We start from the raw sequence: 25,860 nt of genomic DNA on the forward strand, positions 1-25,860 counted from the left end.
TTCCTGCACGTGGGGGTCGCTTCGCCCCATGCACTGGGGCAGCCGTCTCGCGTCGGCACTGCCGAGGACGCTTCTCCATCGCGTTCCTCTCCGCACGCCGCCGCCACCGCCGCCGCCTCTCTCCGTCTCTGGGTGAGCGTTGCGTTCGTGCCGGGCTCATGCGTGACGGCTGGGGTGGTGGTGGTTGTTGTTGTTGATGGTGGTTGGGCGATGTGGCCCTTCTTCTTCCAGTAGCGCGCGTTGCACGGGCTTGCTTTCTTACGTGCGCACGTGCGATCTGGCAGACCGTATCATTGCCCCCCCCCCTCACTCCCCCCATGTGGGGTGGTTTTTTGTGTGTTGGATTCAGATGTTTGGGAATGTTTTAAAACGTAAAGGCACATTTTACAATGGTTTTTTACGCCGTGGAAAAGGGCCAAAGCCCGAAACGTCGCCTTTCATATACGCACATTATAATAATTTTGGGCCATTGTTATTGGCTGATGTGTTGATCAATCGTACTGAATACGTTTACGACGCTTTACATAAATATTTTACATTTTGGCAATGTTATATTGTATGTTGCTATTGGCATCATGTTATGAGACGAATACTCCACTTGGATCTCTGTAAGAGCAGCGCAGCCCTGTATGTTAGCGTCCCACGGAAGTGGATATCCCAGAGCTACTTTCGAGATACCTTTAAGGGATCTCTGGTGTACACAGGAAGGAGTGGGAGCACTTTCCCACCCGCGCTGCAGCCTTACATTTTACTTGCTTACGGACACTGCTGGGCGGAGGGGGTTTCCACTGGACGGAGCTCTTGAGAAGCCCACCTTATAGGGCATTTGGCCTACTCTTCCACGCTGACCAAAGATTATTGAAGAGGTGGGATTATACGCATACTTTCTACCCCACCACAAGCGGCCAACCCAATAATTGTCGTGTAACCGCTTAGAAATCCTTCGTGGGACATAATCTACTGAATCTTAATTTTAGAACTTTCGTGACTGCAGGAATTATTATTTGGTTCTTTCGGTTAAGTCACGTCTAAAGATAAAATAATAAATTAAATTAAATAATAGAATACGACGTTTCGATTGCAACACAAGCAATCATCATCAGGTATAATGAAATAGCGACATAAAATCTAACCAGAAAACTATAGACAGACATATTAGCAGACAGATATCACCAAGATACATAGCGGGAGCAACACAGGTAACAGAGAGGGGTGATCGTCTCTGTGGGGTGGCCTTAAATAAACAGAGGGGGGGGGGGGCGGAGGCAGAGAGAAGGAAGGTGGGTTAGAGAAAAAATTAGCATATCAATGAGTGGTCAACAGACGTGGTGCTGCACGGCAAGTAAGCCTGAAAATCAGGAGGACACACTAAAATTAAATAACCTAGTAAAATATCGAAATGTAATGTAATACAACACAGAGGGTCGGTCAACACACAATTAACGCATAGCCTGGTTGATTACGTATTTCAAAGATTGCTAAGTTAGAATTTAAGTGTGAACATTCTAAAGAGGACACAGGCAGAGAAAACAAGTCGCCAGAGAGAGAGAAAAAAGATAAGCTTAAAACTTCCCCGTAGAAGTGGTTCAATCTTAATTTTAGAACTTTCGTGACTGCAGGAATTATTATTTGGTTCTTTCGGTTAAGTCACGTCTAAAGTCACGAAAGTTCTAAAATTAAAATTGAACCACTTCTACGGGGAAGTTTTAAGCTTATCTTTTTTCTCTCTCTCTGGCGACTTGTTTTCTCTGCCTGTGTCCTCTTTAGAATGTTCACACTTAAATTCTAACTTAGCAATCTTTGAAATACGTAATCAACCAGGCTATGCGTTAATTGTGTGTTGACCGACCCTCTGTGTTGTATTACATTACATTTCGATATTTTACTAGGTTATTTAATTTTAGTGTGTCCTCCTGATTTTCAGGCTTACTTGCCGTGCAGCACCACGTCTGTTGACCACTCATTGATATGCTAATTTTTTCTCTAACCCACCTTCCTTCTCTCTGCCTCCGCCCCCCCCCCTCTGTTAATTTAAGGCCACCCCACAGAGACGATCACCCCTCTCTGTTACCTGTGTTGCTCCCGCTATGTATCTTGGTGATATCTGTCTGCTAATATGTCTGTCTATAGTTTTCTGGTTAGATTTTATGTCGCTATTTCATTATACCTGATGATGATTGCTTGTGTTGCAATCGAAACGTCGTATTCTATTATTTAATCTAATTTATTATTTTATCTTTAGACGTGACTTAACCGAAAGAACCAAATAATAATCTACTGAAACCAATTTTGGCCTCACCCGACCGTAGCTGCTTTCAAGATCTGGTTTGTAAAAGCCACCGATTGTATGTCAGTGACAAAAACAAACTTTTCACCTTTCAACTCCTGTGTGCAGAATGGCAACAACAACATCGCATGAAACGCCCGAGTCCAACGCTGCTGAGATCGAGCCCAAGAAGAGTTGTGAAGAGGCGGACCTTGGGACGTCCGGATCAATCATCTCAGAGGGGAAAGCACGAATTTTCTTCCCGAACTTAAGCGAAGTGTTTTACAATCCCGTCCAGGAATTTAATCGGGACATTACGTAAGTACATTACATCCACGTCGGAATCATAATATGTATTTGCACTGGAGGAATCCGATGAGCTAGAAAGCTCTTTTTTTTTTACAGATGTGGATTTGCCCTACATCACAATCGTGTTCGGCGTATCTGCCACGATGTCATAGCACTCAAACTAGAGGTGGTGCGGCAGCTGAAACAATGGTTCAAGTTTATTAAATTCTCCCCTGCCTCTGTCCACCCAGCAGTATAAGTAGGTGCACCACAATCGATCGGTAGGTCATGTGTGGTGGGGTAAAGTGTGGGGACCCCCACCTCTTCCATGATGTCTGGCCAGTGTGGACGCGTAGGTCAAGTTTCCTCTTAAGACAGTGTTTCTTAACCTTTACTGCAGCCTTGCAACGGTTAAATCGTGAAATGTTTTATAATGTTAATAAGTACATAGGTTTGATGAAACAAAGTAGTTGTACGCCTGTGCTTAATTTGTGTTTTCGATTATTTACCTTCTAAACAAATCTGGCATGTCTCTCACCCCCAGTAAGGGCATCTCGCACGCCCAGGGGGTGCGTGCAACCCAGGTTAAGAACCACTGCTCTAAGAGGAGGTTTCTAGAGATCTTTTATTGTGGAGGCCCTTCCACGAGCAAGTGGCTTGAGCAAGAAGTTTCAGGGCTGCACCTTTTTCTTTTATAATTGAGTTGTGGGCAAAATACTCTCCTGGAGTAGTGGTGCAGAGGTTAGGGTATTGCACTATGAACTCGACAACCTTAGTTTGATTCCCATCCATCGTTAACATAAGTGGAGAGTGATATCTGAACCGGTCCTGGGTCACCCTCCTCTCATCAACCCGCACTGACCAGCGTGGTGAAGTATGGTCACACAAATCCCATGACCAACATGGTGTGGGGAGGCCATTGTCCAGCAGTGACGAATGGCTGTAATTATTTTGTTATTACACTGTATAAGTGGTGCAATATCTAACATATAAATAGCAAGCAAGATGAAGTGGTTATTAAAGGTGAACTTTGGGAGCAGGGTAAAATAGGACAATCTTGTTGAACGAAAAATATCAAGGGACTGTATTGGCAGTAGTGCACAAGCACAAATAAAAACATTGTTCCATACTCATCATTAACATGGCCTGATAAAAGAAAACAATATAATAGACTGATATTTTGGGCTAATGTCATGTTGAAACTAATTCTAAAAGCTGTCATGAAATGAATACTGTACTTTTATTTATAATTTGTTTATTAACCGCATACTCTTAAGTAACTGGCACAACCTGTGCAATTTCCTGTTTGAACAGGTCTGCTGTTGTTACAGAGTTCATAAGGGAACGCCTTCACGAGAGACACATCAGAGGTACACATGGAGGCTGCAAAAAGTTGATGTAGATATCGAGTGTGCAGGCAGTACAACTGCCATCACATTGTTGCATTTTAAAATGTACTTGCGGAGAATACCTTTGCACAGGCAGTCCTCGACTTGCGAACTAGTTACGTTCCTGAGTCCCGTTCGTAAGTCGATTTGTTCGTGCCTCGGGACTCAATATCTAATTGTACATATGGTCAGTGTCATAAAATTGTGTTATGGTTCAACAAAAGAGGGGAGCATTGTTAAACTCGACGCCTAACGGTTCACCGTTGTTGTGCATCGCACGGGATGCTGGAACTCATTACACCTCGCGGAGGATCGCTCCGCTGAACAAAATAGTCCCGCAGTTCGGTTTGCAAGTACGACCTAACATTCGCAGGTCGAATGGTTAAAAATAATAACACCTTATGACAGTTTGTTCGTAAGTGTGGATGTTCATAAGTCGGAAGTTCTTATCTCGGGCGGCTGCCTGGTTTTGTTTAAAATATGTATGCTCACTGTATGGTATGGCATCTAAAACTTTCGGGGCCTTAGAAAATGTACGTGGGTCATATGAAATGTAGTCGCCCACCATATTAAGTTAATTCGCAGGTCGTACGGAATAAAGTCATGGACCGCATGAAATGAATTTGCATGCTAATCCGTCCCTTGGGCCGTGGGTGCTCCCACCAATACTGTGTGCTATCGTTGTTGGGAAGAAGGTTATTTAAATGGAAGTGTTTATTCTTGCAGTGGTGGTGCCGGGTGAAGAGAGCCGAGTGGTCGTGTCACTGAGCGATGGGCCTGAAAGCCCGGACAGCGTGTCGGCCGCCTCTCCACAAGATGCCGAGAAGCAAGCGTACGTGGGCGTCAGGTGTGAGGTACGCGCGCTACGGCCTGATTACCGTTACCGTTGGCAGAACCACCTGCGTTTAACCCCACACGTACACGTACGTCATCGGAACGGAACCAGAAGAAAAGGAGGGAATGCGTCTGAGGGATGACCGCCGTGGAGATGCAATGATGACATCGGCTCTTTTTAAAATGCTAGATCGTTGCTAAATCATAGAACTAGCGAGAGATGATGATGGGTTCGTGAGGCCTTCATCCGGCAGTGGACTTATTGTGGCTGATGATGATTATGATGATGATTTGTATTGAATTTATCTACAGGAAGGAGTCAAGGTTTTGGAAGCCCTGGCAGCATCTGGTTTGCGATCCATCAGATTTGCCAAGGAAATCCCCGGCATTAAGAGCATCATCACTAATGACTTCTCAAAAGACGCCGTCGCCGCCATTAACAAGAACATTGAGATGAACCAAGTGCAGCATCTTGTAACCGCGAGTTACTCAGATGCAAGGTGGGTTCTCCACGGCGGTGTGCTATTCACAGTCGATTATTATAGCTTATCTAATTTAATATTTATATTTTATTTAATATTTAGAGCGCCTTGGCTCAAGGAGGTTCATAACATAGATAACAAGCGGTAACAAAACCGAGTGATTTAGATGGCAGGGGCAGTGCAAGGGTTGTAACAGAGGGCATGTGAGGGTCATGAAAGGGCAGGGGAGGGATCGGCAGGAGTGGAGGGGCGAGGGGAGGGAAGAGGAAGGGAATGGGCATTGGAGAATAGTTGAGCTTTCAAGTTAAATAATAGGTATTAGGGCTGAGTTTCGAATTTTACATTTTGTTGTATTTCATAATTATTTTTAAGGACAATTTTGGGTCTTTTCTTGGCTTTGCTGTAATATAATTTAATATGTCTTCGCACAAGTAAAAGTAATGTCACCACATTTCGATTCTAAGCCAGTAACTCTGATTAGCGCAGTTGGCTACGCACTGTGCGAAATAAACTATGTGTACATACCCGATGCTACATTTGATGCCATGTCTCGTCATTTCCTGTGATGGCATACCTTCAGATAGATTTGAGACAAAAAATAAAAAAATGTTGGATATGAAGATTCATATCTCGGCCAGGTTATGGGATTTTTCAGATTCATCCAACATACAGTAAAGTGTTCTGATTCGGTAGTTTTTATTTCCAAAGTTAAGTAGAACCTGCACCTCATGCAACGCGTGGTTTTTATTCACGCACGGCTTTATCGTGGCCAAAGGGAGTGCGATAGTGAATGTATATATATTTATGAAAAATATCACACGATCTTGTTAGGCTCGATGCCCACGTCGATGCATGTGGTATAGCTTAAGTGTTTTGTATGTTGTAAATGTCCAGCCGTTTGTTTATCACTTTGAGATGAGTAATTTTCCCACACCATGTGTGCAGTGGGAGTTATTTTCCCAGATTTCACCATGCTGGTCAGTGCACGGGTTGACGAAAAAGGAGAGCGTAGATGTGTGGGAGCATATAATTACAGTACAACAATTATATTTTTTTGGACTTACCCTCAGCTTCTCACAACATGTTGCGTACCTGGTATGTGTTGGTTCTGGTGTTGGGTGTCACGCATTTGGGAAACTTTAAGTAGCAAGTGTGAGCTTACGCACATTTTACTTTGCAGTGTAAAGTGGCCACAGTCTCACTGCACCCGTGCGTTGTTCCACCATTAGCCGATGGATCACGCAGATTCGTGAAACTCCAAAGCCCAATGGGCTGTGAGGTGGACAAAAGCTTTTAGTACAGCAAGTGGGTTCATGAAAACAAACGGTACAGATGTTTTAGTATTACCCCCTTCATGCGTGTGGTGGATTTTCTCCGGGTACACCGGTTTCCATCCCACACAAAGCAGAACGCTCCTTATTTAAAAATACCCATTGGCTAAACATCCCAAAATCCTCCTGGAAGAGAGTCATTCCAGAACCCTCCTGGAAGAGAGTCATTCCAGAACCCTCCTGGAAGAGAGTCTTTAGACTCATGAGGCTTTCCTGGGATAAATAAATGATGATGATGTATTTACACCTAATGGACCTGTCTCGCTTCAGCATGTTGATGTACAAGAGCAAGAATCACAAGGAGAGCTTCGATGTGGTGGACCTGGACCCGTACGGGAGTCCGGTTCAGTTTCTGGACGCAGCCGTTCAGTCTGTGAATGAAGGCGGTAAGTGTGGTCGCTTTGGCGGGCATCTAAACACATGTTGTGACAACAGCACCAGAGTGAGTACAGCATCACGGGACACAGTGTGTCCTTAACGTAATAATGATGATGATCATAAAATGTCTTCTCACGCGCGCAAATTTCTCAAAATGGACAAAGCTGTTGCTCAATTGCGAACTCGAGAGGCACGGAGCTCGGATGTCCACAGCTGCTCGTGTGATGGCCTGAATTACCAAGTGCAGCGGCCTTCAGCTGGTTTTACCGGGTTGCGGATAAACCGTGGTTGCGGGTAAAAAATATAAAACACGTCCAAAAATATAACGTGCGGTATTCCGCTGCTTTTTTTATGCAAACTGCAGCCTCGTGACTTTTGGTGACCGATTGCTGTAATAAACAAAACACGACCGAATTTCTATAGCCCCACCCCCATTCTAAGCAGCAATACATGGGTCTTACATATCCTGCTTTGTGAATGTTTTGCATTGTCCGTGCTCATGCTCGGTCTCAGTCTTCACTCCCCCCATTATCCCCCCCCCCCAAAATGACCTCCCAATCTCCAGCCCCCCCAAATACCCCTCCCCATTGCCACTTCCCCCCTTGCCCTTCCCCTTGCCATTACCCCGGGTGATCGAGAGTTGACTGTATGAACTGTGTCAGGTACCTTATAAAAGTAGCGTTTGCATCGCATGCTTTACTTCAAATGGAAACCTTATTTTTTACCCAAATGTATTTTTTATTGAACAAACGATTCAGGTACACACAGAGGGGCATTGTATGGGAATTGACACCAGTATGGACACAAGAGAAGTACAATGATTATTACCAACGTTTTCTAGTTTTCAATCTGTCTATCTACATATCAGTAAACTCTGCATCCCTTTCTAGATTTGAAGTTTTCGTGACTGCAAGGATCCATACTCTTTGGTTCTTTCGGTAAAGTCGCGTAGGTAAAAAATAAAATGAAATAAAAACAAAAATAATAAATCACGACGTTTCGTTTGCAACACAAGCAATCACAGCTAGAAAATGTTTCTAGCTGTGATTTTCACACCTGATGACGGTTGCTTGTGTTGCAATCGAAATGTCGTGATTTATATTTTTTATTTAATTTTACTTTTTACCTACGTGACTCTGCATCCCTGGTGTCTACTTCCTTAACTCGATAACCCTCTAGGGGAAGGATGGGGTGGGTGGGGAGGAAAAAGAAAAGGGAGGGGAGGAGGGGGGGTGAAAGGGAAGGGTGTGGATGAAAATGGATTTATATCGTGTGACCTTTTGCCGCCCCCCTCAGGGTTACTGTGCGTGACCTGCACGGACATGGCCGTCATGGCTGGGAACAGTGGAGAAACCTGCTACTCCAAGTACGGCTCCATGTCGCTCAAAGCCAAGTTCTGCCACGAAATGGTAAAGTGACGCCTGCCTCCACTTGTCAAGTTCTCCCTAGTGGGGCGCTGCGGTGGCGAGATGTTAACTCCCTCGCCCGGTACGCAGGAGGTCGTGGATTTGATCCCAAGCCTGACGCGTGCATGTTTTGAGTTTGCGTGTTCTCCCCGTGCTCACGTGGATTTTTCTCCGGGTTCTCCGGTTTTTTCGTCCACGTTTAGAATCAACGTGCGTTTAGAGTATTCGGCTGCTCTAAATTTGCACGTGACAAGCCACTTCACTGAACTATCATTTGTGGCCAGGTCGCTTCTGCAAAAGAGCTGTATAGCTCAGTGGGCCTTACCTGGTAAAATTTAAATAGTTTTTGATAGTTTTATTAGTTTTGATGCAGTCATATGCCAAGGTCAGAATCATAATCTTTGTACTGGAGGAATCTGATGAACTATGAAGCTTTTTTTCACAGGTGGGGGCACGGGGTCAGAACGTTATAACAACAAACAATACAAAAACATGACAGGAGTGCAAAGCATAGGAAAAGGAAACGGATCAATAACAAAATAAAACTTAACAATGATGATGATTGCTTGTGTTGCAATCGAAACGTCGTAAGCATTTTATTGTATTATATATTTTTTATTTTATTGTTTCCCTTCTACGTGACTTTACCGAAAGAACCAAGAAAAATGTTTTTTATATTATCAGGTAAAACCTACCGTTTACTAGCTTACATTTCAGAAGTGACCGGGCCACAAATGATAGCTCACGGAAGTGGCTTGTCACGTGGACATTTATAGTGGCCAAACACTCCAAATCCACGTTGATTCTAAATGTAAAGCCCTTCAGTTGCTCACTCACACCACTGCTGGCGGAAAGGCCCTCTACTCCAGGAGAGCCTTCGAGTGCCCCCTCTGAAAGGGTTATTGGCCTACTCTTCCCCGCCGGCCAGACGTCTTGGAACAGGCGGGATTACCCACGCTTCACCCCACCGAACGTGACCTGCCGATTGGCTAGCTGGCATACGCATTAATACTGCTGGGTAGGCTGAGATGGGATAGATTCCAGCAATGTGCTGTATCGGGGTACGGAGGCATATGAATTTGTGCGTTACCTCAGATGGTCACATAAATGAATGCTGAACTTTTTTCGCACCATACGTAGCCAACCGTGCTAATTGGAGGTTGCGGGGGGAATGACAACAAATTAAACACAAAAAGCAATTAAAAAGAAATGAGTTTTAAATCTAGATTTGAAAGTGCTTAGCTCCAGTGGCTTCCTATGTCTATATAGGGGGTGAGGGGCGCCTGCTAGAGGAGGGCCCAGACATTGAATACCTCATAGAGAAGATGGCTGCCTGTAACTGTGCGCCTTATGGTGTTGTTATTGTTTTAAAGCCGCGTTGACCTTCCAAGAGCGAATGCTTCCTTCTGTGTCTCTAACACTCGGAGATAACAACACGAAATGTGCCCATTGTTTCAACCGATCGCCTGGCATGATACACGGTTTGATGCTTCGACGGTCTTGGCCTAAGACACGAGTGTCGTGTCGTTTGGTGGCTACAGGCCCTCAGAATAATACTGCACTGCCTTGACCTGCATTCCAACCGCTACCACCGTTACATCGTGCCTCTGCTGGCCATCAGCGCCGACTTCTACATCCGGGTCTTCGTCCGCATATTCTCCGGCCAAGCCAAGGTCAAAATGTCGGCAAGGTAAACGTACCAAAACCTTGGAATCGATGCCGCACCACGGCCTAGGGTTAAAAACAACCCCTGGGGGGGGGGGGGGGGGGCGGGGGGGGGGGCCTTTTAGCCATGGCACATCACGGGAAGAGGAGTAAAGTCAAGGATATAATGCGTGGAGAAAGAAGAGAAAGAATGGGAAATAAGATTAAAAGGGTGAACAAGGACTAGAAATATGGGAGCAAAGGGTCAGGAGAGATAAGGATGGGGAGGAAGAGGTTACATCAGGTCCTCGATGCTGCTACAAGGAGCGGCGTCTGTTTTCACAGCGGGCGGCGAGGGGCGGGGAGTGGTTCAGAGTGGGAGTGGCCACACAGAAGTTGCGTGACATATGGGAGGCTTGAGGTGATTTAGATATAGATATGGGGGGGCAGCCTTTTTCCCAGCAGTGGGAAGTTACAGGCCGACAACTATAACGGCATAAGCCATAATGAACAGTTGAACACTCGTACGGCCCAGAGAAAATGGAAAGTAAAGTAAAGGTGTTAGCTGGTTTCTTTTTCCATTCCTGTTGCTCTGTGCCAACCCCCCCGTACCGTTCCCATTCTGCTGTAATGTGCACTGATTGATGCCTGTGTTATTTAGCGGGCGGCATTAGCACGTAAAAACACATTCCTGCGGAGGGGAGCTGGTAGGAACGTTGGGTTGCTCGGTCAATGGCCAGGGTCAACGGCGGCGTGGTGTATTCCGCAAATATGCCCGACTGTGCGGGCGGGCACAAGCCGGCGTGAGTAAGTTAAACGTTGAGTTTTATAAGGGCACCACGGGGTGACCAGCCCCTCCCCTCCCAGCCCCACCCAGCCCCACCCTCCCCACCCAGCCCCTCCCAAGCCTCCCCTCCCCACCCTGCCCCTCCCCACCCACCCCACCCAGCCCCTCCCCACCCTCCCCTCTCCACCCAGCCCCACTCCTCCCATTTTTGGATGCACGACGGACGGACACAATAATCCCCTGTGGGCTGGTGGAACCAGGTGGTTCTTAACAGTATAAAGATGGATTGATTGTATGATTCAACTGCGGTGATGTTCGAATATCGCATCCCGATTCTAATCGGTTGCGTTTCCTCTTGCAGCAAGCAGGCCCTTGTGTACAACTGTGTTGGGTGTGGCTCGTTTCACCTGCAACCGATGGGAAAATCCACGGTCCACAATAGCGGGTAAGGTCACGCACGCATTGCGTTGTTCGTGTTGAGTGTACGTCAAGGTGGGCTATCCCATTAAGTAATCGATTGTCAAATAGTTTTTTGTTCTGCGATCGCTGAGGACGGGGGTCCAGAGGCCCTAGATATCTAATAGCCTGACCACTAAACAGTGCTATCAGAGTTGTAATAGATAATAATGAGCAGGTTTCTCATTCTGATAATGTGAACTAGTTCTTCTGTTTCCGCGTGTGCCGCTGGACTGGAGGTGATGGGTGGGGTTTGGTGACATCATCGGCATCGTCAGCTGCGTCGCGCTGGGCTTGGCTTGGGGGTTTCTCTTTAGGGCAGACGGGACGCAGGATACCGGGGGCAGCCGCCAGTTTCAAAGGGGCCTGAATAATTGATCGCAAAAACAGTCAATTACAATATTTTATTTATTTATTATAAACGTATTAATGTAAACACCCGTATTTATTATAACCATACAAGCAATATTTCTTTATTAGTTTATTAGAAATGTACAAAAAATAAGTATTTTATTAATTTATTATTATTCGACAAGAGCCCGGGCCAGAACGCGAGCAGTAAAAATGGAATGGGGCCCAGAAATTTCACGGGGAGCAAAAGCCCGAACACAGCACATGGGTTGGGGGAGAGGGGGAAAAATGAGCTCACTTGTCCCACTGAGTCGGGACCACAAGCGGGGGGGGGGGATGGGTTCTAGTTGGGTATAAAATTGGGGTGTTTCAAAGTGCACAACGGGTCCCATTGTCATTCTTATCTGCAGCTTGAATTACGATGTGCGTATCTCCCTGACAGCTGGTTTTCCTGTCGTATCACTCCACATGGGCTGCCGTGTCCAGTTACCCCAGAGAGCCTCACCAATTCCAGCCTTTTGAGTTAACGTCGGGGGGGGGGGTTAACCTCTCTTTCTGGGTTTTTCACCACTTCCACATTGTTGCCATCTTGACAGGCTGAAGTTCACAGCAGCCACCGGGCCGCCCATGGGACCCAACTGTGAGAACTGTGGACAGCGGCACCACGTGAGTGGTGCTTCAAACAGTCGTCGTGGAGGATTTCTGTCGTCGAATGATGTTCGTTTACCAGCCGGCAACGCCCGAGACGTCACGACCCAGTAGGGTTCGAGCTCTGTGGCACTCTAGATCATGCGTCGGCAATCAAAATAACAAGAATGGCCACTTTTTTCGAATTCGGAAAAAACTCAAAATTTCAAGACCTGTATTGCATAACGTCACGAAGCAGTCCTTAGTTTGCCGACCCCTGCTGTAGATGTTATCTATCGGCCAATGAATGCATGTTTACATGTGGGAGGCAGCTGGAGTATCAGGAGAAAACGCACACATCCTAGGGGCAACACTATCCCATGCAGATGACACAGATGGAGATTACCTAAAGAACCAAAGAGTATGGATTCCTGCAGTCACGAAAGCTTCAAATCAAGATTAGATGGAGATCAGTCTACGCTTGCTGTACCACCTTCTCCTGGCGAGCCAGGGCTCCTTGACGCCCACGGGACAGGGAGTTTAACAACATTTGCGCAGTCAACCAACCCTCGCCTCCACACCGCTAGATTTCAGGCCACGTCAGAGGTCGCAAACGGGTTTTGATTTCTTACCCGTACCCGTACCCGGCCGCACCAGGGTCGCAAATGGGTACCCGTACCCGGCCGGGTATGGGTACCCGTTCCCTACCCGTACCCGTACCCTACCCGAAATGAGTGACAAACGGTTACTCACCAGTGACTCACGGCCTACCCATACCCGTACCCGGCTGCACCAGGGTCGCAAACGGCTACCCGTACCCGGCCGGGTACGGGTAGCCGGGTATCGGGTAGGGTGCGGGTATCGGGTACCCGGTTGCGACCTCTGGGCCACGTGCGTCACCGTTGCTCGGCAAATGCAGCTGCACGGACGGAGGACATGTTTGACATGGAAATGGCTGTGTTTTTGGAAATGCCCACATTGATATTCACTCCTCGTTTCTGTTTGCCAGCTCGGAGGGCCCATCTGGACAGGCGCCATACACGATATCAACTACGTCCAGAAGATCATATCAGCCGTAGAAGTGAACAGGACACGCTTCAAAACGTCCGACAGAATAATTGGAATGCTGGCAGTTGTCACTGAGGTAAAACAAATACAAATAGATTTTTTGATAAATTGTAATCAAGCTGGCCATACTTTGCTTGTTGATTTCAAATTGGTGCACCAGATAGATTAAGCTGACGGTGTTTCAGAAGGGATCTGTGGAGTATTGCCTCATTACTCACGGACTTGGCTTTCCGCGAATCGCATCTGGAACTCTACATGACTGCGTCTCGAGAGAGAAAGAAAGTGGATGGAATAGAGCGGTGAGAGAGAATGTGATGAGAGATGAAGCGATGAGAGATGAAGTGATGAGAGAGAGAACTTCCCGAAGCTTTGGAAGCATCTGCAGGCGTTGCATGTACGATATTCGTAGGCCAATATCATCCGCAAAATTTCCCATTCACGAGTATCTCCGAAACGGATCCCCCCTCGCAAATAATGACGAAAAATACTGAATTTGAATCAGTTTTGCGCCAAATGATTTCTAAGATTCGATTTGGCTAATGTGTTTAGTGGAGAGTGGAGCGGTGGCGCAGTGGTTTTCGCACTGCGCTATGAAATGGGTGGCACGAGTTCCATTCCCGTTTTAACGTTGCTGACGCGAGCGCTATCGGAACTGATCGCAGCCCCTCCGCTCCACCCCTTTTCACTGACCGGCATGGTGAAGTATGGCCAAACGACCATATAACCCGACGCAGCGTGGGAGAGGCCGTCATCCAGCAATTGACGAATGGATGTCAATGTTTTGTTGGAGACATCGTTTTTATACGTTGCCATTCTCTTTCAGGAACTCCAAGACTGCCCGCTGTATTATGGGTTGGATCAACTGAGCAGCGTTATTCGATGCAACACCCCATCCTTGCTGGAGTTCAGGTAACAGCCAACTGGACCTTGCAACAAGATGGAGCGGGACCGTTTGTTCACCCAACAAGATCCCTTAGTGCCATTTAATGGATGTCGTTAATTCAACGAACCCGCACACCAGAATCCCATTTACAACTCTTCTTTACGCAGCAGTGCAACCCATTTGTTGGAGAGTGGCTGGCTGAAGCAGAGATCACAGAGCTACCTCCTAAAATTCCTTTCAAGTGACCTCTGATCCACACAATAGTGGCGCAGCACTTTCTCACTTATCCTGCCACAGAGAGTAACGTGACTTTCTGACTGGACATCTGTGAAAAAGAACTTCAAAGACTCCTCCAGGATAAAGATTACGATTCTGAACGTGACCCAGGGCTGAAATCATCAACTCCACTACGTTTGAGAATCCGGTATCGTCGCAGGCGGAACGAAACCTGGATTTAAAACCCAGCTTCTTGGCAGTCGTGGTGTCAGCTCAACGCTGTGACCTCTGAGCCACCCGGACAGACAGCCAACGAATTTTCAACGTTTAAAGTCAATTCTGTTTGTGTTCTTTTTTAAGGTCCGCAGTACTGCACGCTGGATACAGAGTCTCCTTGTCACACGCATGTAAGAATGCGATCAAGACCGACGCACCCCCGCACGTCATCTGGGACATCATGCGTGGCTGGGTGAGTACCGCGTATGTGTATATGCACGTTGAACCTCTTTCGCACCGTACGTAGCCAAGCGCGCTCATCGCAGGTGCAGGGAAAGGACAACAAACTGAACACAAAAAGCACTTCTCTTCAATCGAATTGTATTGTGTTTTCCGTATTCTTCTTGCAATAAAGCACTTACGCGATGCGCAGTTGGTTTCTCTTTGGGTTAGATTGTGGAGGTGTAATGACGATTAAAGCTATGTAGCCCTCCACCACCGCCCACTCTGTGCGAGTACGCGTTTACTCACGGTTATTAAATATGACCACGTGATCCAGAATTTAACCGATATCACATCGGATCTCAGAAGCCAAGCAGGATTAAAACCTGGATGGCTTCTGGTTGGGTGACCGCCTGCATGCCAGCTTGTCGTCAAACAGCGGCAGAGCTAAGTGGTGGCAAGCAGAGGTGCAGCGCGGCAACATCCATTACTGCGCTGTACTTCTATGTTTTCACGTGTATGCTCCCCCCACCTGCCGCCATTACCAAGCCACTGTGCCCAGTGCGGTGAAGTATGGTCCAATCACAGCCCCCGCCCCCCACACACGGACCCGCACGGCGTGGATCGACAAACGGGGACCGTACACGTATTAAATGGTGAATGTGATGTGCGTGTGTCCATGAACAGGAAAAGAAATGGCCTGCAAAGAAGGAGAGGCTATTGGAAACAATGCCAGGGTTTCAAATTCTCAAGAAGCCAGCAAGGTATAACATACGATGCCGTTGGAATATATTTATTTTGTAGTGGAGTTCAGGGCTATAGCGCGCATATCTGCTCCGACCAATTTAAACGCCTGCAGTCCAGTGTGTGGTTTTTTTAATGGTAATTTCCGGTGGATGGTTCACAAATGCAAATGTTTCACGTGCAGCAATGCATTATTCATTTTGTAAAGTACAGCAAATCATTTTCCCATTGTCATTTCGTCATTTTCTACATATGTTTATGCATCCCGACTTTTTGCATATCCACCTAAACCAGGGTGTTGGCAACACAAATAAGAAGAGCGGATTTTTTTTGTCGAATTGGGTAAAAAGAAAAAAAAACTCAATATTTCAATATCCGTAATGCACGCGAACAACGTCACGAAGCAGTCCTTAAAAAGCCGCAAGCTGCTCCTGAGCCGCAGGTTGCCGACCGCTTGCCTCTAATACCATCTCAGTCCCCAGCGATTTGGATGAAACGTTAGGTGTCGCAGCGAGTGTTCTCGGACAAGGGGGCTGTGCGGTCAGCGAGGGGATTTGCTCCGTTTTCCTGTTCGACAAACAAGGCCCCCCCTCCCCCCATGTGTGCGCGCGTGCGCGTTTCCAGCTTCGAAGCGTGCTTCACTCTGCGGGAAGACGCGAATCCCATCTCTCGTCGCAAAGGCCTCAAGCGATTTCAGGAGAATCCGTTGCCAAACTGGGGTCCAAAGGCACGAGCCAAACCTGGGTGAGTGTTGTCGCCACGGGTGTATTTTCTTCGCAGCCGATGGTTAAAAAAAGTATACGACTGTTAGAACTGTGATGTTGCGTCCGTGACGGTATGACCGGAAATGTGCCCGATCTCACCAGATTTCTGAATGTAAGAATGGTCAAGCCTGTCTAGTGTTTGCTTGGATTGGCGACCACCACGTACACACAGGAGGTTGTCATAGACATCCGCGGGGGATGGATGTTGAACTTATTTCGCGCCAGACGTAGCCAACCGTGCTAATCGGATATGCGGGGGAAGGACAACAAACGAAAAACAAGCAGTTTTAAAGAAATTAATTTTCAATCTATACTATGTAAAAGTGCATAGCTCCAGTGGCTTCCTAATATCAGAAGAGCATTCCAGACGGCCGCAGAAGCGCATCTGAAAACGCGTGATGCGGTGATCGCCTTTGCTTGACGGCGAGCCAAAAGCTAGCCGTTGGTGCTAGGATGACCTGAGTTTGTGTGATGGTTTATGCTCCTTCACGAGATCGGCAAGGTATCGTGGTCCATTTGTGGCAAGCACTTTGTGTGTGACGAGCACGACGTTAATGCAGTGTTGCCACCATACGGTAGGCAGTGCAGCAAACTTCAACAATGCCCCGTGGCGCTTCTCTGCTCCCACATCTCAAGCTCCCGGCCTTCCCCAACCCACACTGATCAGGGTGGTGAAGTATGGTCATTAACTCCCACGACCCGCACGGCATTGAGGTCCGTCATCCATTCATATTTGAGTGAATATTGATAACATGATATATATCCGTTCACCTTGCATAAGCACAGATCTTGTATGATTCAGATAAAAGCACCTCCTGGCCCTGCTCCAGAGATGGCAACGGCTTGGGGGGGGGGGAGGCCATCATCCAGCAGTGTTTCATGGCCAATGGTGATGAATATTGTTTATGTGCTGAAGGGGAGGCATACAAGAGTCTGAAGAAAACAAGAGAAAGAGGCAGCAAGGCAAGAGGAAGGCAACCTATAGCGACCCAAGTCTCAAAGCCTTTCCCTGCAAGAGATTCAAAAAGGTAAGAACTCTCACGCTTCTTGTCCAATGTATTACCGAGTTGTGTACAGCCAGCCCGGTGCAGCTCAAGGCACAAGCTGTTTATTTTCCTTACTGTAGAACCAGAGGCGTGCTAACGTCGGCGTCACATGGTGGCGAGATGTTAACTACCTTGCCTGGTATACAGGTCATGGGTTCGATCCCGACGCCCACGCCTGTATATTTGGAGTTTGCATGTTCTCTCTCCCCGTGGTCGCATGAATTTTTGTCAGGGTCCTCCGGTTTTTCCCTGTTTAGAAACTTGCGTTTTTGGCTGCTATGAATCTCACCATTATAAGCCACTTCGTTGAGCTTGCATCTGTGGTCAGTTAGCTTCTGAAAAAGAGCTATGTAGCTCAGTGGGCCTTACCTGGTAAAATAAAAATAGTTTAAGTTGGCATGTTGAAGTTCACCAAATGACAACGTACGACTGGAAAATGGGCATTAGTATCTGTTGGCTTGCTGCAAGATAATCTATCGTGTAAACTCAAGCTCGTCTTGATGGCTTTGCTTGAAGGTCAGTCGCACAATATGAAACATTAATGAAGTGTCCCACCCTCACTTTTCACCAAGCAGGAGACGAGCTTTATTCGAATGCATTTATTCGTGAAAGTTGAGTAACTCGCCCTCGTCCAAAAAAGGAATTCTCAAGTGCTTCCGTCATTTCTATAGAGTGATAAATGCAGTTTATTTACATTTGCCCAATTAAAATTCAATCGATGAAATGTCACGTGCAGCTTATTTTGACTTAATTGTATTCACTCTATCCAAAATGCACATTAAACATGTAACGGTTTGTTATCAGGACAATTGTTTTTAAGAGTGTACACATTTATCCTCAAAGTAGAATGTACAAACAACTTTCATTTGGATAAATGAAAGTTGATAAAAAGCAATTTGGAATCCTGGTAACAGTAAAAATTGACAAAAAAATCGGTTCGTTAAACTATTGTTTTTATATTGTACTCGTTAATTAGGTAAATACGCTTCCAGCAAATGTGTATTAAGGATATTCGTTTATTTGAATCCATAGGAAAAAATTTATGCAAAGTAGAAGTGGTGGGTTCATTCATGAACTGTAATTTTTGCCATCTTGTTTGTATTTCCTTGGTTTTTTTAGGTCTCATTTGTCCATTATGGTTTACTCAAATAGCCTAAATGCAAAAAAATATATTTGCATTGATTGCGAATATAACGCCCACAGTGCTACGCACCTATCGTGAGCCTTTGGAACCGACCATGGACAAACAAACCGATACATTGCTTGTGGTTCTCAGTTGGACAAGCACTTAGGCGATGGAGCGATGAAATAGGCTCGTGTGCAGGCACCAGGTGGATCGTTTATATACAGTAAAACCTTGGATTGCGAGCATAATTCGTTCCGGAAACGTGTTTGTAATCCAAAGCACTCGTATATCAGTTGTGATCACGTGACGCTCAGCAGACAAAGCGTATACGTACTACTCATATTGCAAGACCTCGCTCGTTTATCAAATTAATATTTATTTAAATGTTTTGCTCGTCTTGCAAAACACTCGCAATCCAAGGTTTTACTGTATCGCCAAATTGAGATGTCAATGGCTTGGCGGGGGGCCTTAACGCAGCAAGGGGATTGATCATGATGTGTGAAAATGAATGTCGTCTTTTTAAATAGGGCATCTGCACCTTTGGAGACAACTGCAAGTATTCACATGATCAAGAGGTCTCCCGAGAGACTGGGCAAGATCAACAAGAGGAGCTAGAGCACAGAGATTCCAAGCGAGAAACAGACCCTTGACGGCACTTTGTCCGCATCATACCACACCAACCAAATACAATCTGCATTGTGGAGAAGATAATTTTGGGGCACACGTAAAGTACGAATGTCAAACATTCAGTTTCATATATGCACATCCTGAAGATGTATCAGGGACAACACATTTTGTATTTGCCGAAATCGTTTGCTTGAGTTCCGATAAACTGATATAGGGTGAGGTTATGTTGCACCGACTCGTATGATGAAGTGTAAAGCGTCATATATATGCTAGGACGGTTAGATGCCTTCCAAATTTTTATAATTTGGCCTTTCAAAGTTACGCAACGTAAAAAAATGTACGCGAGGTTAGAAACTTTTACATTGAAAATACAATACATTATCGTCTTCTGCGTTACAAGTTGAATGTGTTCAATGTAATTTTGTACAACTTTTTAAAGTGGCAGTTTCAAATGATTTTCTCCAAAGGCAAAACGCGTGTTGCCGTGCCCGCCTTCATATTTTGTATGCCACTTCAAATGCAAATAGGTCTAAGAATACCTGATAAAATATTAATTCTCCTATCCCTCTTAATTGTACTGTATAAAGTGTGGCAGCATGTGCTCAAACAAGCAAATCATGAATTGCATTGGCCAAACATGTAAATGCAACTCTTGAAAAAAGTGTTGAGACTCAGGCCTTCCTGGATAAAGGCATTATTATTATGAATAGGCATACACATCATCCACCTTTCAGCAACACCCCTCCAAAAAAACACGAAGTATGAGATAAACAACTACCCAAGAACAGTGGTGGCAAAAGCAGTGGAAAAAAAACGAGTGGCTCGTAGAATATCGTCAGTAGCCTTGGACTCGCCGCTGCAACAATACACACTGCGCCATCTGAAAATCCAAGGGGTTCTAATTCTTTTAAAAGAAACGATGTGGTTTTTCATCCAGTGTCTCGCCTTGTAAATACTGATGAGAATTTGTATTTTTTTTCCATTAAAAAGTCATTTATCAAAAGCTGTAGAATTGTCTGGTCTCTTCCATTGCATTTCATAAGCATCACAATTGATTTGGATTTTTACATAAAACTACAGTTGTCACTCAGCACGTGTAGATAAATTCAATTTCGAGTGGAATTAGATTGTAATTAGGTTTGCATCTGTTTAAAAACGATTCCTAAAAGTTTTGTTATTTTACCAGGTAAGGCCCACTGAGCTTTTAGCTTTTTCATAACCGGAGAAAGATGCACACGACCACGGGGAGAACATGCAAAATCCAAATATACAGGTGTAGAGTTCGAACCCACAACCTCCTTCATACCGGGTAAGGTAGTTTAAATCTCCCCACTGAGCTAATGGCCATTTTTCAGAGGCGACCTGGCCACACATAAGCTCGTTAAAGTTGCTTATCACGACTGAATTTATAATAGCAGCCACAATCTAAACACACGTCTCTAAAAGTGGAAGGGCAAAACCAAAGGAGGACCCGGGAGAAAAAAACCACAGGGACAGAGAAAACAACGCAAACTCCAAACAAACAGGCATCGTCAGGGTTGGGATTGAGACAGCATACCAGGCAAGAAAGATAAAAGCACTGTAAGTGGAAAGTCCTTGTATAGGAAAGGGTAATTTTAAAAAACAGCTAAATAAGCGTAGCTCTGCACGTGGAGCAAAACTTAGGACATGGTGCCGAACACCATGGTAGGATGACGCATAATATAAACACATCGGAGAGCTGTATAGCGAAAACCTACCCAGGAGCGCCGCCAGGTAAGCGTTTTGAAACACGCTTTCTGAACGCGGACATGTTCAGTTGTGACACTTTTATTACGTAGCATGGTAATTTAATCATTGAGCTATTCATATGCAAGAAAACCAAAGATATTCATTAACGATACATTTGTTTTTAAATTACTAAATTGAAAAAAGGTGGCAATCGTCTTCCAAGGCTCACATCAAGCCAAAAAACACTTTATCACAAAAATCTACTCATTCGATAATCCTGAAATTAACAGTTACATGTACTGTAGGCTGTCAGTAGCTTAGCACTAATACACATATATGCCTATTTGACAGCTGTTAAAAATGTTTAAAACCCTATGAAATGAAAAGCAAATAACATTTTGCCGAATTATTCACTATTTTAAGTTAATGTCAAATATTAAATTAACAATGCACTTTTTTTTACGCAACTTGCAATGCCTTAACTTAAATGAAAACATTAACTTAACTGTATTCTGCTTGAGAAGCATAACCCTGGCATTTGTGAAACATTCCACGGGGTTTATTATTATGAACTACCAGGTAGCTTGAGCATACCTCGGGTATAACATGAATATGCCTGGTATCTCAAAAACACATCAGTATGTAATGATACTGCCTGGTGTCAATGTTTTAACTGAAACAGCGTAAATAAAAACACCACTACATCAAGTTGTTAACGATACAATACCGTACTGTACAAAGAAGTGTATGCTCGAAAGGAAAAAAGAAAAAGCTGCGCTAAGCTGCAGCAGTGTAAGGAATGCAGTAGTCTTGTTCAGTCTAAAAATAACTTTCCTACTCGTACACCCGATACACAGCTGACATGTCATTTTCTGACTGGTCCAGTGATTTGGCCTTTTTGAACATCTGCAACAACAACAAAAACACACGCAACATCAGTGACACCAAACCGCACACGTGACCTAATGGTGGTGGGTGGGCTTTAGGCACGCCTGCAATCCAAGCGCACTGGAGGCAGTGGATCACAAAAGAAATGTTGCAAACTCAAACTCGCCGTTGGTTGGGCGTGGAGGTGCCGTACCCCCCAGCTCATCAGAAGGCAACACCAGTATGGGATAGCGCAGGGGTTGACAATCTGCGGTTCAGAGCCGCATGCGCCTCTTTGGCAACCCCCCACCCCCGCGGATTATTTATTTATTTTAAAAACTTTAATCTTAAACACTTTCACGTAAAGTTAATTGATTCAATATGGGTCACTATGGAATGTCTTGGTGACGACAAAATTCCGCAGTCCAACTGTATTGTTAAAGAATGTCAAAGGCACTGACCAGCGTAAAGTACGGTCAACAGCCCTCACAATCATGGGGGAGGCCCTCATCCAGCAGTGGATTGACAAAGGGCTGACAAACATTATATATATTTTAAACTATTTATTTACCAGGTAAAGCCCATTGAGCTCTTAAGCTCTGTTTCAAAAGTGACATGGCCACAAATGATAGTTCAACCAAGTGGCTTTTCACGTGGAAATGTAAAGCAGCCAAACAATCTAAATAACATGTTTCTAAATGTGGAGGGAAAAACCTTATCACATCTGTAGGACAATTAATGCGATCATGGGCAGAACATGCAAACATTCAAATATACAGGCATCGTCAGGGTTGGGACCAAACCCACAACCTCCTGCATACCAGTCGAGGGAGATAACATCTCGCCACCACGGTGCACAACGCTGCCAAACATATCAGCGGGGGCGTATCCTTGCTCGCACCGGCTGTTGCCCTCACCTCATTGGCAGCAGCTGCCACGGGGGTTTGTTGGTGCAGCATATCGCCCATTGCGAGGGCCAGCCTCAGGTCCTTCTGTACATGCTTCAGGGAGGAGTTGGGCTCGTAATCGCCTTGTAAAATTCCTTAAAGGAACAACACGAAAATACGAAGACGTTACATATCCACAATACCTGCGGTCGGAATGCAAACAAAAACACACTATGATAATATATGCATTGTCCTTGAAATTGATTGGTCCACACCCGAGACAGCTTTTCTTAGAGCCTAGTCTCACATGGTGTTGGACCAGATGACGCCAAAAGGCACATTCCGACCGCTGGTATTGTGGTCAATGCAAACATGACTCCTTGTAAAAAAAGGTGTCAGTTTTGTTGCCAGATAAAAGGGTAAAAAAACAATTATCATACTCGCTACACTTGAGAGCCCAGTTAAATCACCCGATTCAAAGCCAGGATCTCAGTGGTGCCAGAGCTGAGTGCTCCGATCACCGAGCCTCAAAAGCCACATCTGTTCAAGTATTTTCACTTTAATACCACTGGAAGTGTTGTCCGTTTTTTTGTTTGTTTTGCGAGCTCAAACGTTACGGCCGTTAAAATCATATTTTAATCGGCAGAGAACACGGAGCCTTTTTTTATGGATGGAGTAATTATATTTTTTGATTTAAAGCTTTCGTGACTGCAGGGATTCATATTCTTGGTTCTTTCAGTAAAGTCACGTAGAAGGGAAACAATAAAATAATAAAAAATATAAAACAATGAAATCCTCACGACGTTTTGACTGCAACACAAGCAATCATCATCAGGTGTGAAATCCACAGCAAGAAAATTTGAAAATTTGGTGCTGACGTTAAGAAAAAAACGCCACTTTTTTCAAATTTTCTTGCTGTGGATTTCACACCTGATGATGATTGCTTGTGTTGCAGTCGAAACATCGTGAGAATTTTGTTTTATATTTGTATTATTTTACTGTTTCCCTTCTACGTGACTTTACCGAAAGAACCAAGAATACGAGTAAATACAATTATTTTCTAGTTCGTAAAAAAAATTGTGGTTCAGTAAAAGGCCGAGTTGTAAAATCTCACCAAGCCCCTTCTGTTCCACGAGCGAACTTCCAATGGGACCCAGGCTCAGGACGTCCAGCAGGGTTTGCTGGGAGAGACCACATCGCTGTGCCAGGGAGAAGCCCTCTGCCAAGGACGTCATGAAGCTTCCCAAGATCATGTTGACCACCAAGGCCATCCGCGCCGCGCTGCCCACTTCGCCTACAAATGCAGGGGGGGTCGGGGCCCAGCAAAGAGGTCATCTTTGGTGACAAAGAAGCATTTCTAAAAGCTCGTCGACACGGCATCAGGTGAAAAGCGTTAAAGCATTAATGTTGTCCATCTCCACGCGTAACGAGGGGGGGGGGGGGATGCACGTTGACACTCGTAAGATGATTCAATACGATAACTTGATGACAACAATTTCGTTCACATATGGGAGCATCTTTATGAGCGTTATTGTAAATGAGAGTTCTCGTAGAGACAATCAAATTTTTCGTACAATAATTCTCGTAAATATCCGACGTGAACTGAATGGCATTTTCAAGTTGTATAGCTATTTGAGACTTGCCCTTCTGATATTTGGCCGCATTTATTAAACGGTTGCCCAAAAATACTTGGGAGACCCAAACCAGGGCGTGAAGGACTATTTACAACATGCAAACATGTTTTGTGCCCCGAGGGCGACCCATCAGTTTCAACACCGCCAACACAATGCTTCCTAGTTTAAAAGGCGTGCTTTAAAGCGCTACAAAATCCACACACGTAACTTACTTGTGCGGGGGGGCTGGGCTCACTCACCGAGGTAGAAGGCACGCCGGCAGATGGCCTGGAAGCAGCTATTGCACTCGTCATAGAGAGCACGGTCCCCCGCGGCCAGCACAAGCAGACCGCCGTCCTCCGACAAGCGCTTGTTTCCTGACACGGGAGCCTCCAAGTACCGACCGCCACGCAGCGTTACAGCCTGAAATAGAGAGGCAGAGGCAGGAGAGTGAAGCGGATGGGTGCAAGCGCATGGCTGCAGTAGAGCAATACAACATTGGTCCACAACAACCGGGGTAGGGAAACTGCAGCCTGTGACTTGACTTCGAACTGCCCATGATGCAACACTTCATACAGCTAGTGACTGCAATTAATATGGCCCACAGTCACACGAGGCTCCCATTGCTTTCTATCAGCCCACAAACGAGATGTATCCATCGCTGCAAACATCAATGGCCACGCTAATTAGGTACTAGAGGGGAATATTACTGGTAGGAACCTCCTGGTTACACCAGCCCACAATGGATTATTGTGTCGGTCCGTCATGCAGGGAGGGGCTGGGTGGGGAGGGGAGGGTGGGGAGGGGCTGGGTGGGGTGGGGCTGGGTGGGGAGGGGCTGGTCACCCCGTGGTGCCCTTATAAAACTCAACGTTTAACCTACTCACGCCGGCTTGTGCCCGCCCTCACAGTCGGCCATATTTGCGGAATACACCACGCCCCCGTTGACCCTGGCCATTGACCGAGCAACCCAACGTTCCTACCAGCTCCCTCCGCAGGAATGTGTTTTTAAATGTGGCAACAATACCGTTTCTAATATCAGTGCACTCAGTTACTACTATCACTGCAATACCATTTTTGTGACAATGTAAGCACCAACGAGGCGAGATGCAAACCGGGATGGTGTTACAGATATAATAATGCTACACGTAGAAAGGACAAACCTCTGAAATGTCAACAGCCGTCTCTGGATCCACTGTAGACATGTCTACGTAGCACTTCCCAGGTCTAATTCCCTGCAGTACACCACTGGGCCCCAGAACCAGCTGGCATCACACGAAGAAGAACAGAGGGACAAGGATTAAACAGTATAAATACACAGTATATTGCCTGTAAAACAATATATACATTACATTGAAATATCAGCATGTTACATGCTAAATCACATTTATTTAAAGCATTGCTGGGTACATGCGTATAGTTTATTCGTATTTATTTGCTGCGATAACACTTTCTGTATTTCGTTCATCTTCATGTAGTTCGTTTATGGTAACACATCTGAACTCACAGTGATTCAACACAATAAACTAATCAAGATGACAAACCTTTAATAGCAAATATACCTGTGATGAAACATTTTTTTGAGTGTTCGTGGATATTTAGTGAGCCTTCTTGTGATGTTAAGCTCCAGAAGC

The 25,860-nt window shown here is 45.5% G+C and overlaps 2 protein-coding genes across 14 annotated transcripts in view; one reads left to right on the plus strand and one right to left on the minus strand.

The window, feature by feature from the left end:
- Positions 1-20,153, plus strand: TRMT1 (tRNA methyltransferase 1). The gene is made up of 17 exons (XM_078867037.1): positions 1-132; positions 2,396-2,584; positions 3,869-3,924; positions 4,669-4,796; positions 5,089-5,276; positions 6,860-6,975; positions 8,264-8,376; positions 9,915-10,063; positions 11,166-11,249; positions 12,208-12,277; positions 13,248-13,382; positions 14,130-14,215; positions 14,766-14,874; positions 15,531-15,607; positions 16,212-16,331; positions 17,268-17,379; positions 19,051-20,153. Exons 1-17 carry the CDS (start codon positions 29-31, stop codon positions 19,171-19,173), a joined length of 1,959 nt encoding a protein of 652 aa, XP_078723163.1. The 5' UTR covers positions 1-28; the 3' UTR covers positions 19,174-20,153.
- Positions 19,829-25,860, minus strand: part of GLYR1 (glyoxylate reductase 1 homolog) — a 20,639-nt gene continuing 14,607 nt past the window's right edge. For all 13 annotated transcript variants that reach the window (XM_078867051.1, XM_078867046.1, XM_078867045.1 and 10 more), the window contains 5 exons: positions 25,390-25,491; positions 24,488-24,650; positions 23,729-23,908; positions 22,645-22,769; positions 19,829-21,766 (listed from right to left, as the gene is read on the minus strand). In XM_078867051.1, coding sequence (XP_078723177.1) covers positions 21,695-21,766; positions 22,645-22,769; positions 23,729-23,908; positions 24,488-24,650; positions 25,390-25,491 — 642 coding nt within the window. In that variant the 3' untranslated portion in view covers positions 19,829-21,694. The remainder of the gene's footprint in view (positions 21,767-22,644; positions 22,770-23,728; positions 23,909-24,487; positions 24,651-25,389; positions 25,492-25,860) is intronic.

Source organism: Lampetra fluviatilis, chromosome 23, assembly GCF_964198595.1.
Source record: "Lampetra fluviatilis chromosome 23, kcLamFluv1.1, whole genome shotgun sequence".
Taxonomy (NCBI): Eukaryota; Metazoa; Chordata; class Hyperoartia; order Petromyzontiformes; family Petromyzontidae; genus Lampetra; species Lampetra fluviatilis.